General features: G+C 38.5%; 1 protein-coding gene across 1 annotated transcript; it reads left to right on the top strand.

The window, feature by feature from the left end:
* Positions 1-7,393: 7,393 nt before the first annotated feature.
* On the top strand, positions 7,394-11,295 carry LOC107565735 (SLIT and NTRK-like protein 4). The gene is made up of 2 exons (XM_016251007.1): positions 7,394-8,089; positions 8,570-11,295. The coding sequence occupies exon 2, from the start codon at positions 8,609-8,611 to the stop codon at positions 11,102-11,104; it is 2,496 nt and encodes an 831-aa protein (XP_016106493.1). The 5' UTR covers positions 7,394-8,089; positions 8,570-8,608; the 3' UTR covers positions 11,105-11,295.
* The last annotated feature ends 6,308 nt before the right edge of the window (positions 11,296-17,603 follow it).

The following is a 17,603-nucleotide window of genomic DNA, read 5'->3' as shown; positions in this document are numbered from 1 at the left end:
TTCTTCTTAGACTGAGAGCTTCTAGACATGAACACTTCACAGGTATTTCACTAGCATGCATGTGTCATGTCTTACCACCTTGAACTAGTTCTGTATTTCCCGAAAGGTTACGTTGATTTGACTTCACCGCTCGTGTCTTTTTGCGTGCAAAATACGCTTTACTGTAAAGTGGTACATTGTTGAATCCTGGGTAATTTGCTTATTTACGTAATTATCCTCATTTTTATCGCAATTAATCAGTTTGCAGTTCAATATTAAGACCTGTTTAGTTAGACTTTTCCGTGATAAAATCTAAAATAGTGAGAAGAATCTTGATTAGGATCGTCTGCATGTACCTATATGTTCTTACTGCAGCACATGTTTGGTCTCTCCTCTTTAATCTTCTCCGCAGCTGTTAATGTTCACTGCAATGAACCTTTTTTTGCTCAAGAAACAATTGAGCTTAATGGCTTTGGGCATGATTGCGTTCTCTGTGATTAAATTGCTGCCTTCATGATGTTTTCTTTGAAATCATTGTCCGTTTTAGCTTTGCATGTTAACAGTGCAGGCATTTTCTCTAAAAACCTGCCCACAAACACGTAAAAAATAATTGAATTTATACACAACATGATATCCCTTAGTTATTATCACATTTGAGAGCTTTGTGGTTTCCTACAATGTGTTTTGATCATTTTAAAAGTACATTTTTGGTTTTTCGTTTGCACATTTTTGTTCCTGCCACATGCAAAATGTGTTTGTATCAGCTACCAATGGGTCGATGCCTGTTAAAGTGAATCATATATCTTGTAAGATATGAAAAATGTTTACATATTTGTATCAAACCATAATTATTATAATACGCAGTGAAGTTTAAACGTTTGATACCCTATTTAACCTCCCATTTAACCGTGCAAATAGACAGGTGGTTTTAGGATTAAAGCAAAGGAAAGTAGAATGGAAATTGTATTGCAATTCTCCGTCTTTAACCTAACAAGTAAATTTGTGATATTGATCGCATGAATTTAGATGATCAGATGTTCTTGATTTTCATTAAAGCACAAGATGGATCATCCTCAGGTCATGCTGGATAACATCATCATGATGTTCTGTTAGACTTAGAAAAGTTATGAAATAAAAGCATTTTGCTTTGCTTTTATTGCACATCTACACAAAAGTTTTAAGTATCTTCCCAAAGTCGTTTTTTGGCTTTAACCCGACCACCAGACATGGTGTCAAAACCACAGATTGTGTGGCTAAAATCTGTGTGTCCCTGTAAAGCTTTATTGTAACAGTTCAGATGACATTGCAGATGGGCCTTTCTGTTGGCCTGCTCTCATTTTGTTGACACATGCCAAATTCCCTCCATCTCGTCTAGAGTGCATTCTTTCAAACCTGGACTAGCTGGTGCTGAGCTTCAGCTGAGACATGGCAGAAGTTTGCTCATGCTGGCACTAAATTTGCAGTTTCCTTGCAGTCTTCTTGTGTTTGCAGATTAATTTTGTGAATAACAGTTTGCGTTTATTTTAGTGCAACTACAGCATATGTGTTGTCGGCAGTCTATTTTAGCACATTATCAAGCATATCTCTTCTGAAAGACGGGTGTCCTTAAGTTTGAATTCAACCCATGCTGCAAGAAGAAGAAAAAAAAACATATATGGAGAAGATAGAGAAAAAAAATTTTACTTCTCAGTATGAAATGAAAAATCACTGTAGTTCCAGACACTATATGTATAATGCAGTATTTTTCGTCTGGAAGTTTTTTTGAAATATTGGTATATCTATGTTTGTCAAAGTAACTATCAATCCTCATTTGGTTCAGACGTTTGACTCAAGGTCTAAAGGCAAAACTAATTCAATTATTAATAGCATGTTTTCTCTAAATCATTCTTTTAACAGGAATTTTGTGATTCAACATTTACACAACAATGAAAAGTTTCATCATTTACTGGAGCTGTTTATTTCAGCGATACAAACAAATGTTACAATGGTACAAAATGTTACTGAAGTCTTAGATCACATGAATTCTGGGTAAAAAGTTACAAATGCAGCATGAATTTTTTGCCAATATCTGCCCCTATGTAAAATAAACACAGGCCCTACGTGTAGAAACAGTTTGATATTTACTTAGGGGGCGGAGAGAAACGTCAAAAAGTCAAAGCGATAACCGGTGAAAGGCTGACCTTTCGTTTACGATACATTTATTGTGTAAGGAAAAAATTGCCAGAGTTTTGAAATGCCAAGCTGCCCTCCTCCACAAAGATAGAGGAGATTACCTGAGCCCGACTGCTTCACCCTGCTGCCCAGGCTGGCGCACGGGCCTCAATCGTGTATTGATGGATATAATCACATTTTATTGTTTATTTTTGCTGATGATGTATAATATATTAATGGAAAACTCAAATTAGAGTCATCCCTTGTCAGGTGCCTGGCCAACTATCATAACAGCACAAACAAAACCACTCATGTGGCTGTCTTCCCCTTTCCTGTGGGATTCCTTGGGAACCATATTAAGCCACAGTGGCTCACAAATGAAATTGACGGCTGAGTAAATCTGACTCCGAGCTGTGGGAGAACTCATGCAGCAAAGCGCCACATAGGAGCATCACTTCTTAAACTTCTGGAGGCTCTGGCCATAATAAACATGCTCCCACCGAGCAGCATATTACATGATCGCTGTCTGTCTGCTGGCCGGCTCAAGTTTTTCTTTCTCTAGCTGTCGTCCCTACTGGCGGATGTCAACCTATTTCAATCTGGGCTGAAGCTTATCGAAATGCATACCATTTCCTGTCTTAATACATGATAGAGTTTTGGCCAAATTCCACATTATTGTTCATCTGTTTGCTGAAAATGCTAGTCCGATAATGCTCAGAGGTGTTCAGAACTCTCCGAAGCATGAATTACTAAATCATAATATCATTAATAATAATAAAAAAAAAAATCTTAATATAATTTTCTTTCCTTAATAATGTCATTTTTCAATCTTATAGAATGTGTCTAATGGTCAAAGGTCACCTACACTCTTCAAAATAAAGGTGCTTCACGATGCCATAGAAGAACCTTTTTGTCTAAATGGTTCCATAAAGAACCTTTCACATCTGAAGAACCTTTCTGTTTCACAAAAGGTTCTTTGTGGCGAAAAAAGGTTCTTCAGATTACAAAAAGGTAAGAAAGAGATGGTTCTTTAAAGAACCTATGACTGAATGGTTCTTTGTGGACCCAAAAATGGTTCTTCTATGGCATCGCTTGATGCAATGCAATTACGCGCACATATTAGGTGTGTTCATTCATTCGTTCGACCTGAACCGCTACGCAGACCGTTTGTTGTATGACATCAAAGTACAGCGAGAGCGATTCGAAAGCATAAGGAGCCGTCTGCTCTCTATAGCTCTAGTGGATGTCATACAATGATCTGTCTACGCAGTGCAAACAGCCAAAACCTGGATATTGTAGGTAATATAGAAATCCTGGCCAGGGGTGCGTTTCCCGTACAACGACGCAACTCGCTGATTAATAAACACAGTACGATGCATTGTTGTGGAAACAAACGACCAAGTCACGACTGTTTCCCGAACATGGTCGCATCTCCGTCATTTGAACCACATGATTTCAACAACATAGGGCCATTGTCAATGACGTCACACGCATGTGGTGGAGTAATAACTTCTGCTATTTAACTGATTAGAGATTGTTGGGATGCTGCTGTATTGAACGTGGCACCTGATGACTAATTTAATATGTTTTGTTCCCTGTCATTTTGCTTTATTTGATGTTTGATTCATCGTGGGTTCCCTCTTACGTTATACTCCAGGGTTCCCTTAGGCATGTGTGCACATGCGCACTCTTCAAATTGTATTGAGTACATGCAAAAATACATACATTAAAATGCATTTATAGCTAGATAGAATAGAAGATATCGATTGTGCTGCATATTAGCTTGCTTATTGTGTCCAAGAGCATATTTATTTAAGCCCATATGTCTTACGAACTAGTAACTATGCTTCTAACCACAGGTTGAGAGCCGTAATTCCAACAACGTAAGTTTGCGACGCTGTTTGCGAATGTTAGTTTGAACTATGGTCTCGGGAAACACTGAATAGTTGAACTATGTTGGTAACGACGGAACTTGCGACCATAGTTGGCTAACGATGCTTTTGGGAAATGCACCCCAGGATGTGTCCCGTAAAAATGGCCCGTATGGTCAACCCTACCTATGGTGCTGTGGATATAATATCAAACCCTAAAATTTGCTTGTAGAATCAATGTAAAATCAAAATACTTTTTTTCTGTCTCACTTTAAATGATTATATTTTAAAAGTTTGGGATTGTGTGGTTTTATTGATTGATTGATTGATTGATTGAACGTAATAGAAAGGACAGATTAAATTGAGCAGTAGTGACAATAAAGACATGTATAATGTTGTAAATGATTTATATATTTTTTAAATGTTGTTATATTGAACTTTCTATTGACTAAATCCTGAAAAAAACAAACATCATGACCCCCCCCCCCCAAAAAAAAAAAAAATATATATATTTGTATATATATAAATATATATACAAATAGAAGACACATTTCATAATGCTTTTGCAAGTTTGATTAAAGATTTCAAACTATATATTTAACTTAATATATCTATATATATTAAGAATTATGTTTCTTAATGATAATTATAAGAAATGTTTATTGAGCAGGAAATCAGCATATTATATCTTTCTGATATAATAATTTCTGATGCTGAAGACTGATGCTGAAAATTAAGCTTTGCATCATTCATTCATTTTAGGCTGAAATGAGTTCTGTGCTCAACAATGTGAATATTAAAACAATTGGTTGTAAAGTGACACATGTGCATACATGCACACACACACACACACACACACACACAGGTTTGTTTTTTATGGTTTATGGGGACTCTCCATAAGCTTAATGGTTTTTATACTGTACAAACCGTATATTCTATTGCCCTACACCAACCCTACCCCTAAACCTACCCCTCACAGGACACTTTCTGCATTTTTAGATTTTCAAAAAAACTCATTCTGAATTATTTATAAGCCTTTTGAATTACGGGGACACTGAAAATGTCCTCATAAATCACCTTCTCGTTGTAATACCTATGTCATATTCATGTTATTATACAAATTTGTGTCCTCATAAACCACATAAACATGCACACACACACACACACACAAATGGAATTAACTTTATAAGGTCTTTGTAGTAGCATGATCGGGGCTAGTTATCACAATTTATTAATTTATTTGTCTTTATAGACACACAGAGTCATGTCTATAAAAATATGCATATATAATGGCTTTTCAGAACATGTCAACATTAAAAACAGTACATACAAAATAACAGCCTGTTGTTTTGGATATCAGAAACTGGAATTTATAATTTAAAAATAAAAAAAATATCAACTGAAAAGTATAAAACAACTTTCCTGAACTGATATTTATTCGAATTATGTTTGTTCTTGTTTTAGTTCAGTTATTTTGTCACATTATTAAGTTAATCATTAGTGTGCTCACATATACTCAACACACTGTATGGTATTGGAATTTTAGTTGATATTATGTATTTTTAAAACTATTCTCCAAAGCAACAGATCAAGTACAGAAAGAAAAACACGTTTATGCAACTGGATTTTGGACTGAAATCAGTTTCTGATACAGACAATGTGACAACCTTTTACCAGCTCGCCCCATCTCAGATCATGCGCACCATGAACTAAATATAAAGCAAATATATACATATAAAAAGTTTGGAATTCAATCCATTTTATGAGCTAATCTCACTTATTTCTGCCAGATGAGGGCGCCGTATTTGATCTTATTTTTTTCTTGGTTCAACATTAACCCACTGCAGATCCATACAGGACACGACAGACACGGATATGCCTCATCTATGTCCACTAACTCCGCTCCGTTCCTGTTGCATCTTCATAATCTAAAGGTTTAATCATAACTGCTTCCAATCACGGAACATGCACGGCATTAAATCATTTAAACACATGCATGAGCACAAATCAATGTTCAGGTTATTGGAAAGACATAAAGAAGTCGATAAAACGGCGCACCTGTTGTCTATCAAGAATGAATCACCATCCCTGGCGAACTGTCAAACTATAAAGATTTTTTTTTTTTTTTTTTGCTGTGCGTGCAACAGCTCAAACTACTGTGGGTGACTTTGCCGCAGTTTCTGAATGCGGTGCCACGCAATCTTACAATTGTAAAATAAAGAAAATAAAGAATCCCACGCGTTAAATCCTCCGGCCGCTGCCAGGCAGCCGGGCGCGTACAAACTGGCCTTGATCCAGCTAAAGATTGCGCGTCGCCATTCCCAGAGGTCCCTTAGCGAAAGACACATGAGAAAGAGAGCTCTATAATGCTCACTATTGAGTGTTTCAGAGATATTTGAAGTTGAATGTTCTTCTTCAATATTTTCGACCTGTCAATCGCCCGCACTTCTCTCGCTCTCTCTATCTATACAACACACACACGCGAGCGCGCGCTGGGGTGATAGAAATATTGTAAAATAAAGAACAAATAAATAAAATACACCAAAATACGCGCTAAATCCTCGCGCGCTGCTGTGAGGAAATCTGTTACGCGCGCACGGAACTGGCCGGGATCCAATTTAAGATTACGCGTTACCATTTCCAGCGATCCCTCACCGAAAGACACTAGCAGAGCGCGTTATAGTGTTCACTAGTGAGTGTTTAAGGGGTGTCTGAAGTTGAATTTTGTTCTTTATCCCACGCGTTAAATCCTCCGGCCGCTGCCAGGCAGCCGGGCGCGTACAAACTGGCCTTGATCCAGCTAAAGATTGCGCGTCGCCATTCCCAGAGGTCCCTTAGCGAAAGACACATGAGAAAGAGAGCTCTATAATGCTCACTATTGAGTGTTTCAGAGATATTTGAAGTTGAATGTTCTTCTTCAATATTTTCGACCTGTCAATCGCCCGCACTTCTCTCGCTCTCTCTATCTATATAACACACACACGCGAGCGCGCGCTGGGGTGATAGAAATATTGTAAAATAAAGAACAAATAAATAAAATACACTAAAATACGCGCTAAATCCTCGCGCGCTGCTGTGAGGAAATCTGTTACGCGCGCACGGAACTGGCCGGGATCCAATTTAAGATTACGCGTTACCATTTCCAGCGATCCCTCACCGAAAGACACTAGCAGAGCGCGTTATAGTGTTCACTAGTGAGTGTTTAAGGGGTGTCTGAAGTTGAATTTTGTTCTTTAATATTTTCGCCCTGTTAACCCCCCTCCCCTCGCGCGCTTTCCTCGCGCTTTCTCTCTCTCCCTCTCCCTCTCTCTCTCTCTCTCTCTCTCTCTGCATCTCTGCATTTTCTCTCCTCCAGCTTCACCGTGTGGTAAGCTCAATGCAGCAACAAAAGCAACATACTTAGAAGAAGACGAGATGGAATAGTTGGTTTATAAGACTGGTCTCATTATTCGGACGAGGACTGCACCAACAATACTTATTTTGACTATAGGGTGGCATCTCTTTTTCGAGCGTATTTTACTCAGCTGAATTATTAATTTCCTCGTCGGTCTGACATCAGAGCACGTAGTTTATTTTCCTCTTATCTCGCAACTTGCATAATCCCAAGAAACGGCAGGAATCAGCTGGAGTCGATTTCCGATTTTCAGTAATCGGGTTGAGCCGCGACGCGCGATGGATTCTCGCGATTAATTTATTAAGATCTGTATCAGTTGTTTTATTTATTTTTATTTTTTTTTCACTGTTGAGCGAACTGTCCGTTCAAATTGCTCCTAAACTGATGCTCAGTTCTTTCAAAGGAAGAATGCTGGACTTGTTTCGCATCCAAATTCACCACTTGCTATTTCACCATTTTCATTTTGGTTTCGAAACGAATTCATTTTTGAGCGCAAATACGCAGCGCCGTGTTTGAGATGCCTCAAAAGAGCTCAGTAACCTTGGGATTTTATGACAATATATGTTTTGTACAAGTGGAGCCTGACGAGAGAGGCTGAGACTGAAAGCTGAACCTGACTGAATGGGAATAGTCCCTCTCTTGGCGCTCCCAATGTCCGGTGTTATCTGAAAAGGAGGAGATATTAACATTGCCGGTGAGTGTTGATTTCTTATCTTTTTATACTTTCAGTTATTTGTTGGCAAGCTTGATAATCCAAAGGGCATGATCTCTTTGTACTGTATTTTAAAGTACGTTTTTGTGAAGGTGATAGGCTACTGTCTTCTGTATGCGATGGAAAGAGACTTTTTCCCCCCTCTTCGATTCACTGAAGCACAAGAAATAAGCGGATGCATACATTCATTGCGGTGTTAGTCACACTACCTCAGTGTAGTAAAATTATGTATATTTTTTCTTTTTCAATTGTGGTGCTTGTAAATACAGATGGATTTATTTTCAGTGTAGGCTCAGATATTATGTTTGGATCCAAGAGGCACATAACAGGTTTTTTCCAAGTTCTTTGTGTGCGCAGAGGGCTTTTTAAACACCCCTGCTGTAAGATCTTGGCATTAGCTGTGTGACTCAATGGGAAACAGGCATGTGTTTTGATTGTTTGTTTGTTTTTCCCCCCTCTAAGGTTACTAAATGGTTTACTGGGGGATTTGTAAAAGGCAAAATGCTGCTGCTTGTTCTGTTGGCCTTTTCCATATCGGGTTCATTTTGTGACTCGGATTCGGACCTCAGAGCTGACAGCTGCAGCGCTTGCTCCTGCATGTCCATCGAGAACGTCCTCTATGTGAACTGTGAGAAAATAACTGTGTACAGACCTACACAGCTGCAGCCGCCTGCATCCAGCCTCTACCATTTGAATTTCCAGAACAACCTTTTGTACATCCTTTACCCCAACTCGTTTGTGAATTTCACACATGCAGTCTCACTGCAGCTGGGGAACAACAAACTCCAGAACATTGAGGGAGGGGCCTTTGTGGGGCTTAGTGCATTGAAACAGTTGCACTTAAATAACAATGAGTTGAAAGAGCTCCGCGCCGACACTTTCCGAGGGATCGAGAACTTGGAATACCTCCAGGCTGACTACAATTTAATCAAGTTCATTGAGAAAGGAGCCTTCAACAAATTACACAAACTGAAGGTTCTCATTTTAAATGACAATCTGGTTCAAAGCCTACCTGAGAACATTTTCCGATTTGCCTCCCTTACTCACTTGGACATAAGAGGGAACAGGATACAGAAGCTTCCTTATCTCGGAGTTCTGGAGCACATTGGGCGGATAGTGGAATTGCAGTTAGATGACAACCCGTGGAATTGCACTTGTGATTTGTTACCTTTGAAAGCCTGGTTGGAGAATATGCCCTATAACATTTTCATTGGAGAGGCTATTTGTGAGACCCCTAGTGACCTGTATGGCCGACTCTTAAAGGAGACTAATAAGCAGGAGCTGTGCCCCATGGGGACAGGCAGTGACTTTGATGTGCGGATGCCCCCCTCCCAGCCCGAGGGTGGGCTAACCACGTCCAATGTGGCACCTTCAACCATAGCACCTTTAGTGACCAAAGCACCCAAAACGACCAATCCCTCCAAAATATATGGCAATGGGATAGTCGCTGGCAACCCAGCTGGTAAAAATGGCCAAATTGTGTCCTATCAAACTCGAATCCCTCCCCTCTCCTGCCCCCAGCCCTGCACATGCAAAGCTCACCCTTCTGACTTTGGCATTAGTGTCAGCTGTCAAGAAAGAAACATTCAGAGTCTAGCAGATCTTTTACCTAAACCGCCAAATGCCAAGAAATTGCACCTTAGTGGTAATTACATCCGAGATGTCAGTCCCACTGACTTCCAAGGGTTTGAGGGTTTAGATTTATTACATTTGGGCAGCAATCAACTATCCACCGTCCAGAAAGGTGTGTTCGCAAATCTTACCAACCTCCGTAGGCTGTACCTAAATGGAAATCAGCTGGAGCAGCTGCACCCTGAAATGTTTCTTGGGCTAAGTAACCTCCAGTATCTCTATTTGGAGTACAATGCCATAAAGGAGGTGTTAGCAGGGACATTTGACTCCATGCCAAATTTGCAGCTCTTGTACCTGAATAACAATGTGCTCAGAAGCCTGCCTGCATACATCTTTGCCGGTGTTTCTCTCGCCAGACTGAATCTAAAGAACAACCACTTCATGACTCTGCCTGTGAGTGGCGTCCTAGACCAGCTCAAATCTCTCACTCAGATAGACTTGGATGGCAACCCTTGGGAATGCTCCTGCGATTTAGTGGCTTTGAAACTCTGGCTCGAGAAGCTGAACGAAGGGGTCGCTGCCAAAGGGGTCAAGTGTGTGTCTCCAGTGCAATTCTCCAACACTGAGCTGAGAGAGCTGAAGAATGAGATCATGTGCCCAAAGCTCATAGCCAGGCCTCCTTTCATCCTGACCAGCGCCACCCCTGTCCTCACATCGCTGTCACCTGCCGGAGTTGGCAAGGCACCCCCCAGCGGTCCTGTGCCCTTGTCTATTATGATATTGAGCATACTGGTAGTTCTGATCCTCACTGTCTTTGTGGCCTTCTGCCTGCTGGTCTTTGTATTGAGACGGAACAAAAAACCAGCGGGAAGACAGGAGGGACTCGGTAACCAGGAGTGCGGCTCCATGCCTCTCCAGATCCGGAGGCACAATCACAAATCTAACAAGAAGGATGACCTGGGTGGAGAGACCTTCATCCCGCAGACCATCGAGCACATGAGCAAAGCTCACACATGTGGAATTAGAGACTCAGAGTCGGGCTTCAAATTTGTAGACTCGGAGAGACAGAAAATGATGTTGCGCAACAGCGCCGACAAAGACAATGACTCTCTACCCCTGGACCCCAGGAAGAGATTAAGCACCATTGACGAGCTGGACGAGTTCTTACCGGGACGAGACAGCATGTTCCTCCACAACTACTTGGAGAGCAAAAAGGATTTCAACAGTATAGGGGTGAGTGGCTTTGAGATCCGTTACCCCGAGAAACCACATGACAAAAAAATGAAAAAATCATTGATAGGGGGCAACCACAGTAAGATAGTGATTGAGCAGCGTAAAAGTGATTATTATGAACTAAAGGCAAAAATGGGGACCCCAGACTACCTTCAAGTACTAGAGGAACAGACAGCCCTCAGTAAATTCTAGAACATCATCTTCACCTGCCCCGTAATGACAAAAGTGCCTTAAGACAAATCTTAATGACCGATGGAATACTGGACACGTTTCATTACAAAACACGTAACTCCCTTAGAATCGGTGGCTGTGTTAAAATTACATACAATTTTTATGTTTGTGATGCCATTAAGAGAATCACATCAGTCAGTATCCTTAAAAAACAAAAATAAAAACAAAAAAACAGTCGTAGTTTGCTGCTATTGATATGAATTCCATCAAATTCCACTGAACTTTGTTTTAACCAAATGATTGGGTCATGAAACAGTGTTGAGTGTACTTCTTATTGACCCTTCTTCATTGTGTTTGGTTGGAAGTATTTTTAGGCGTCTTGGGATGACAAAATCAAATGGAATGGAAGAAATGGAATTGCCATATGCTTGAAAGTGGTGGAATACCCCAGACTCCCCTCTCTTGGATTATATTTGGCCACTTTTGGGGACTTGAAACTCTTGGATATGATTATATCTGAAGGTACTGGCAGCCAACATCCGTACATTTTTGGATTATTCCAATTACCTGTAAAGAGCCATTTGATATTGTTCTACTGAAATGTGATTCTTCTTGAAGTGTTTGGTTATGGCGCATGAAAGGACATTCATGAACTCAAGAGAAACTAAACAGCTGCTTGCCATGTAAGCGTATCTGGATTTATTTTGTAAGTCAACATTATTTGTATTTGTGGGGCAGTTGTGTAAATTACAACAGTCGACAATTAAATTCAACAGTCTCATCAAGAAAAAAAATATAGTGGATTCAAGAAAAATACGGAAAATCAAAAAAAAAAAAAGAAAAAGAAAAGAAAAAAAACCATTGATGAACACTGTCACCTGTCAATTCGTAGTTTAACTTCATATTTAATTTATTTTTCTATGCAGAATTATTTAAAGACTATTGGTACTATTTAACAATTTCAAGGGACATTTTGAATGCTCTAAGTGATACAGGCGAGCTCTCTTAGTTCGAGCTCTGAATCTAAAATTCTGTTCTGACCTGAGTTACATTCTGAATTCTGCTGGTGGCTGACCGATAGAGGCATACAGATGACGGTGATGTCATTTTCACTGTCACGTTGCACGAGGTGAGGCCTCCTAGCGTATCACGTCTAACAGTTTGCTTCTTCTTATATCCCAGAGCAACTTGTAAAAGGTTTCTTATTAACAATATGCAACCAAATAAGTGTGCATTAACGTGATATGATTCTGGATAGTACAAACGCATTGTGGGAATGAAGTACTAATTGGCTGTAATTTACTGGACTTGTGGATAGGATTGTGTTCTTTCGACACAAATGTGAGACTTAATTTGCCTAATGAAAAGGCTGCAGAGTTGGTCAGAATCATATCACTTTTCATGTGCAATATTATTACGCTCAATCATATTAGCTTGAAATCTTTATTTTGTTTTTCGTTCAAATTACTATTACAGAAAGAGAGAGCTTAATTTTTTTAAAGAAAAGGCTTAATTTCATTCAGTCTTTATTTAAAATATTAAGTTGATGATTGTTTAAAATAGAATGTACCATGAGAGATAAAAATAAATACTATTTTATATCAGTCATGAGAAATCTGTATATCGGTTATTAATTTCATTGTGCAATCCTGTTGAGGTCAAGGTATTAAAATCCAATCTAATTTGCTCTGTCTTTTCTTTCTTTCTGCTTTTGCTTTTCTGTTTACAGAAGTGTTATCATGTTTTGTTAATCGTTAAAGTTGCTTCTCAAATAAAAGGCCCTGAATGCTCTTACAGACAATTTGGTAAATGAAGTGTTTTGTAGATTTTTTTATCTACTAAAGCTGTTAAACACTCACTCTTGCTCTTTGGTAAATGGATCAGGTTTCCAAAGGTCTTACCTTCTCTAGTTTGCAAAAAGAGATTCATCTAAGATGCCGAGGGTCACTTGACTTGAGTTGGCAACAGATAAGAGAACCATAAATGTTAGTTGAATTGCGTGCTGTTGATGTTGTGTGTGTGTGTGTGTGTGTGAGAGAGAAAAATGTAAGCAAAAAAAAAAAAACTGTTTCCATTTGATGATAGCAGGATTGCGCTTTAGAGAGGCTCTTGACGGTCTTTCTCGTATGTACTTCATCTAAAACATGAAGTACTGAAACCGAAACATCATGTGTGATACACTGCATGTCTAATATAACATTTTGGCATGTTAAGACGATATGTGCAAATGTTTAAGTAGAAATTATTAATTGTGCAAACGTGTGATGGGGGATTTTTCTTCACAATAATGAATTATATTTTGGATACTATCTGCATTGACTTGTTAAGGTTTAGTAGTTGAGCAGCACTTTGAGCAATTTAGGATTTTTTTTTTTTACATAAAAGTTGATAAAGTATTTAATCATGATATGTGGTTTGGGATATTTGTTATAGTTACAATATGCTATATGTTAATTATATTAGTGGCCTGCAATAACTGATGCCAGCTCACCTTTTCTTAACAACAACGTTTATATAACTGAATTGAAAGAATGAGTCTCTACAACATACAGTGATCATTAAAGTGATCTATTTCTTGTTCTCATCTAGACTGTTCTTGTTCAGCAGATTTTTCAATTCAAAAGTACTGTATTTAACCCAAACAATTAAATGGTACAGCTAAAAGAATGGGTAGCTATTATTTAAAATATTAATGTATATTCATATATAGTGAAACAATGTTGTTGTTGTTTTTCTGTGTTTTAGTTGTCACCCAACCACTGTTCAAGTCTTCTGAATATCAGTCTATTAACAGACCATGTATCTTTAGTGCATACACATTTTTTTCTTACACCAAAATATTAATTTGCAAGTCGCAATTTGTCCGTTACCAAGGAAAATTAGGAGAAATGCATTACAATTGCCCCAAATCTTCTCTATTTAAGTATTTGTATTTATTATACTTCTGTAGATAAAGAAACTAAGATTGTTGAATAGCTTAAATTCCTTGATTGCTAAAGTTGTTTACCATAAACTTGGCTTCGTCAAGTTGATGGTAAACCACCATCAAGTTGGCTTTGTTTTGTTCCGCTGAGGTGTGTGAATTGAGTGTACTGTGCCTTTAAGGAAAATGTTATACCTCTCTGGTAGTCTGTGGCATTTAAAATGCAGTTTTAAGTTTAAAACTGTGAGGGCACTTTGACGTTTCAAGATGGATGGTTTACAGTAAAGCTCCATTTAGAAAGGCCGAGCTTAAGGCAGTTACTAAACTTGTTTGTGTGTGTGTGTGAGTGTTGTTTCCATGTAAATGAGTCTTCCTAGTGCACTAATTAATGAATGTACTGGAGGCCTGCGCAATTGTGAATTTGTGACTCATGCTAGCTAATGTTTCCTTGACAACAACGCTTTTGACATTTTTTTTGGGAGGGATATAGCTGCATTAAATGAGCCAGGGAGAAAAGTCATTGGTCCGTGGCTGAACACAAGCGCTTCAGTATTACACAGTTTGTGTGAACAGCATCGTCCCTCTCTTTCCTAATCACCTGTTTCTGCTCTATTTGATGCAGAAGTGTTTAGCTGCAGTAACATGCACAATGCCGAAGGCAAGATTGTATGTTCAGATGTAGTCCTTTTTCAGTACAGTCACAAACTATAAGCTCAGTGGACCTGATGCGCCATTTCTCTGGCAATTTGGACATATTGAACCATTGGAACTTGTAGTTAAAGTGGAAAATGCAGGTGTTTTTGTGGTCTGAAACTGACTCGTGCAGACGAGCATAGAGTCTTCTCTGGGGCAGAAGCAGCGCCAGACATTTTCAGAGATGTAGAGGACAGCTGCGAGAAAAAAAAAAAAAAAAGGCCTGTTTTGTAGTTTTGGCTTGGCATCCTTTTCAATTTGATTTGAAGGAAGTAAACAAATCACTGCCGCCTGTTGTTGGTGACAGGTTTACACAAAGAGTTTTGGTGACAGGAACATCAGGGACGATACAAAAATGCTTTACGTCTCTCTTTAAAATGTGACATTAGACATGACAGTAGCACAACAGCGATGTTTCACGTGAGTTAGAGAGGGTGTCTCAGAGTAGGGGCACAAGTGTGTGTGTTTGTGTGTGTGTGTGTGTTTGTGTGTGTGTGAGAGAGACATAGTTGTACAGACTGTACTGATAAAGGTAGTCTTACATCAGGGTTAAAACAGAGGAAGCAACAACACTGCAAGCCAACTTCCTTTTTTTAATTTACAGATAGGAATTAATGAAATCAAAAATAATAAAAATGATAATCTTTCATTAAAATATAATAACTCCCTCTGCATTTGAAATGCTTCTTCTGCTATTAAAATAATATTAGCTAATAATAGGCATAGACAAACATGATATCTTTTTCATCATCTTCACTTCCTGAGCTATTTTCAGCTGAATTTTGTGTTTCACATACACACAAAATGCATTGTGAATGCTGTTTCATGTTGCTTTTAAAGATCTCATGAAATATAAACCACTTTGCACGCCAAAGTTTTTCATTTTCTTTGCAATGAATAACTCCATTCATGAATATGAGGTTATATGTAAAAAGGAAATAAAAATGCAGGGCATTAACAGTTTATGAATAAAATGTTTCATAAGCTGTCCCACCTGAAGTGCACACCTAAACATGTTTTATTAGCCTATTTCAAGCAGCGAAACCTTTGACAGTCTTTGTTAAAACGTTGACAGCCTATTATTTAGTCTGTAAATGAGTTTACCGATCATTCTCGCCTTTTCTCTTTCGCAGTCAGATTCCAATTAGTTTTCTGCCTACATGTGTAAAGAATGTAATTTTGCTATTTGGTATTGTATACTCTTCCAGTGATTTCCCTATGGAAGGAGAATTACCTACTCATGGAATACAAATTCATCCTCACAATTCAGTCGGATGTAAATGAATAAGACAAAGAAATAGAGACACACTGGAAGCTCAGGTGTCCCAGACTCCCAGAGCATGTCATTCTGCTCCACATCGATGTAACAAAGCCAGGATTTCTGCTGGTTTCTATTTGTCCGTTGTACACGAGGTTGTATAATCAGCCTCACATTAACAATTTACATGCGAAGGAAACGCTTTCATCTGGGCAATGTGAGAAGTGTAACAGTGTGTGGCTGCTATTCCTGCTGAACGTCTAACCTAAAGATAAAGTGTGAGGTTATATTTAGGGTGGCCACCCGTCTAGTTTTAGGTCGGACAGTCTGTCGTGCAGGCTTGAGCCGGATGCTCATTTGTCCTTATTATAAGATTACTATGTTATACTTTAAACATTGGTGCATAATAAATACAAAATGTTAATGTTATGTTCAAATGAATATTAACTGACATACATTTTAGACACAATATTGTCAATATGGACAATGTAGCAGTATTTTGTCCCCAATCTACAAAGTGGTGTTTTGTCCCTGAGTGTTCTTGAACAAATCGAGTCAATGATTCAATAAGCTATTCATAAAGACAGTTGCTACATTCAAAACTGCGTACTAGTATACTACTCTTACTATTTTTAGCATATTTTTTCATGGCCAAAAATGTTTAGCATATTTTTTCATGGCCAAAATAGTAACACTGTGTCCTAACTACACGCGACGCGACAAGATTCCAGCGACAAGCAATTTGGCTGTCCACAGTAGATGTGACACATTTATAATCTAATGCATAAATATTAAAGGGATAGTTCACCCAAAAATACAAATGCTGTCATTAATTACTCACCCTCATGTCGTTTCAAACCCGTAAGACCTTCGTTCATCTTCGGAACACAAATTAAGATATTTTTGATGGAATCTGAGAGCTGTCTGACGCTGCATAGACAGCAACGCAACTGAAATGTTCCCAAGTCCAGAAACGTAGCAACACTGTAAAATCCAATAGTTTACCTTACTTAGATTTAATTAGTTAGCTTTACTTTGCTGCTATACTTACTAGGTTTTATTGAGTTACAACTACTTTCAAGGCAAATAAAACAATTTACTTACTGTTTTGAGAAACTTACTTAAAATATCCAAGTAGCCACAAAGGAACCAATGACATTAATAAACCAGTGAGAGGCAGTGGTGCACTAATATGTTGCTAATGAGCAACATAACAACAGAAGAAGAAGAAAATAAAAATAGTCTTAATAGACTTTTCACCCATTTCATCAATGCCTGCAGTTATCTTTCACTAGATGCATTCACTCGTTCCCCAAAGTCACCTTGAATGTGGAATTTTCAATACATCTGAAATATTTGAGAGAACATCACATAAGCTAACTTCATAAATTGATGTTGATTTTCCTAAAATGAGTGTTTTTTTTTTAACTCACCATTATAGTGATAAGTGTTCCCTTTGGTGGGGCACTTGAAACTTAATTTAAGTTACTATAATTTTTATTCCTGTTAAGTGACGTGACATGTGGGCAAGTACTCGAACCCACAACCTTTGGGTTACGAGTCTGACTCTCTAAACATTAGGCCACGACTTCCCCAATGCAGCAATGCATCATGAAATCAGAGTTATTTGATTTCAAGGGAAGAAA

The sequence above is a fragment of the Sinocyclocheilus grahami genome, unplaced genomic scaffold (genome assembly GCF_001515645.1).
Source record: "Sinocyclocheilus grahami isolate Dianchi unplaced genomic scaffold, SAMN03320097.WGS_v1.1 scaffold1022.1, whole genome shotgun sequence".
Taxonomy (NCBI): Eukaryota; Metazoa; Chordata; class Actinopteri; order Cypriniformes; family Cyprinidae; genus Sinocyclocheilus; species Sinocyclocheilus grahami.
This window is presented reverse-complemented; position numbering and strand designations above follow the sequence as displayed.

Excerpts from the sequence above, each read along its gene's own strand:
- LOC107565735 (XM_016251007.1), top strand. The coding sequence starts at position 8,609 with ATGCTGCTGCTTGTTCTGTTGGCCTTTTCCATATCGGGTTCATTTTGT.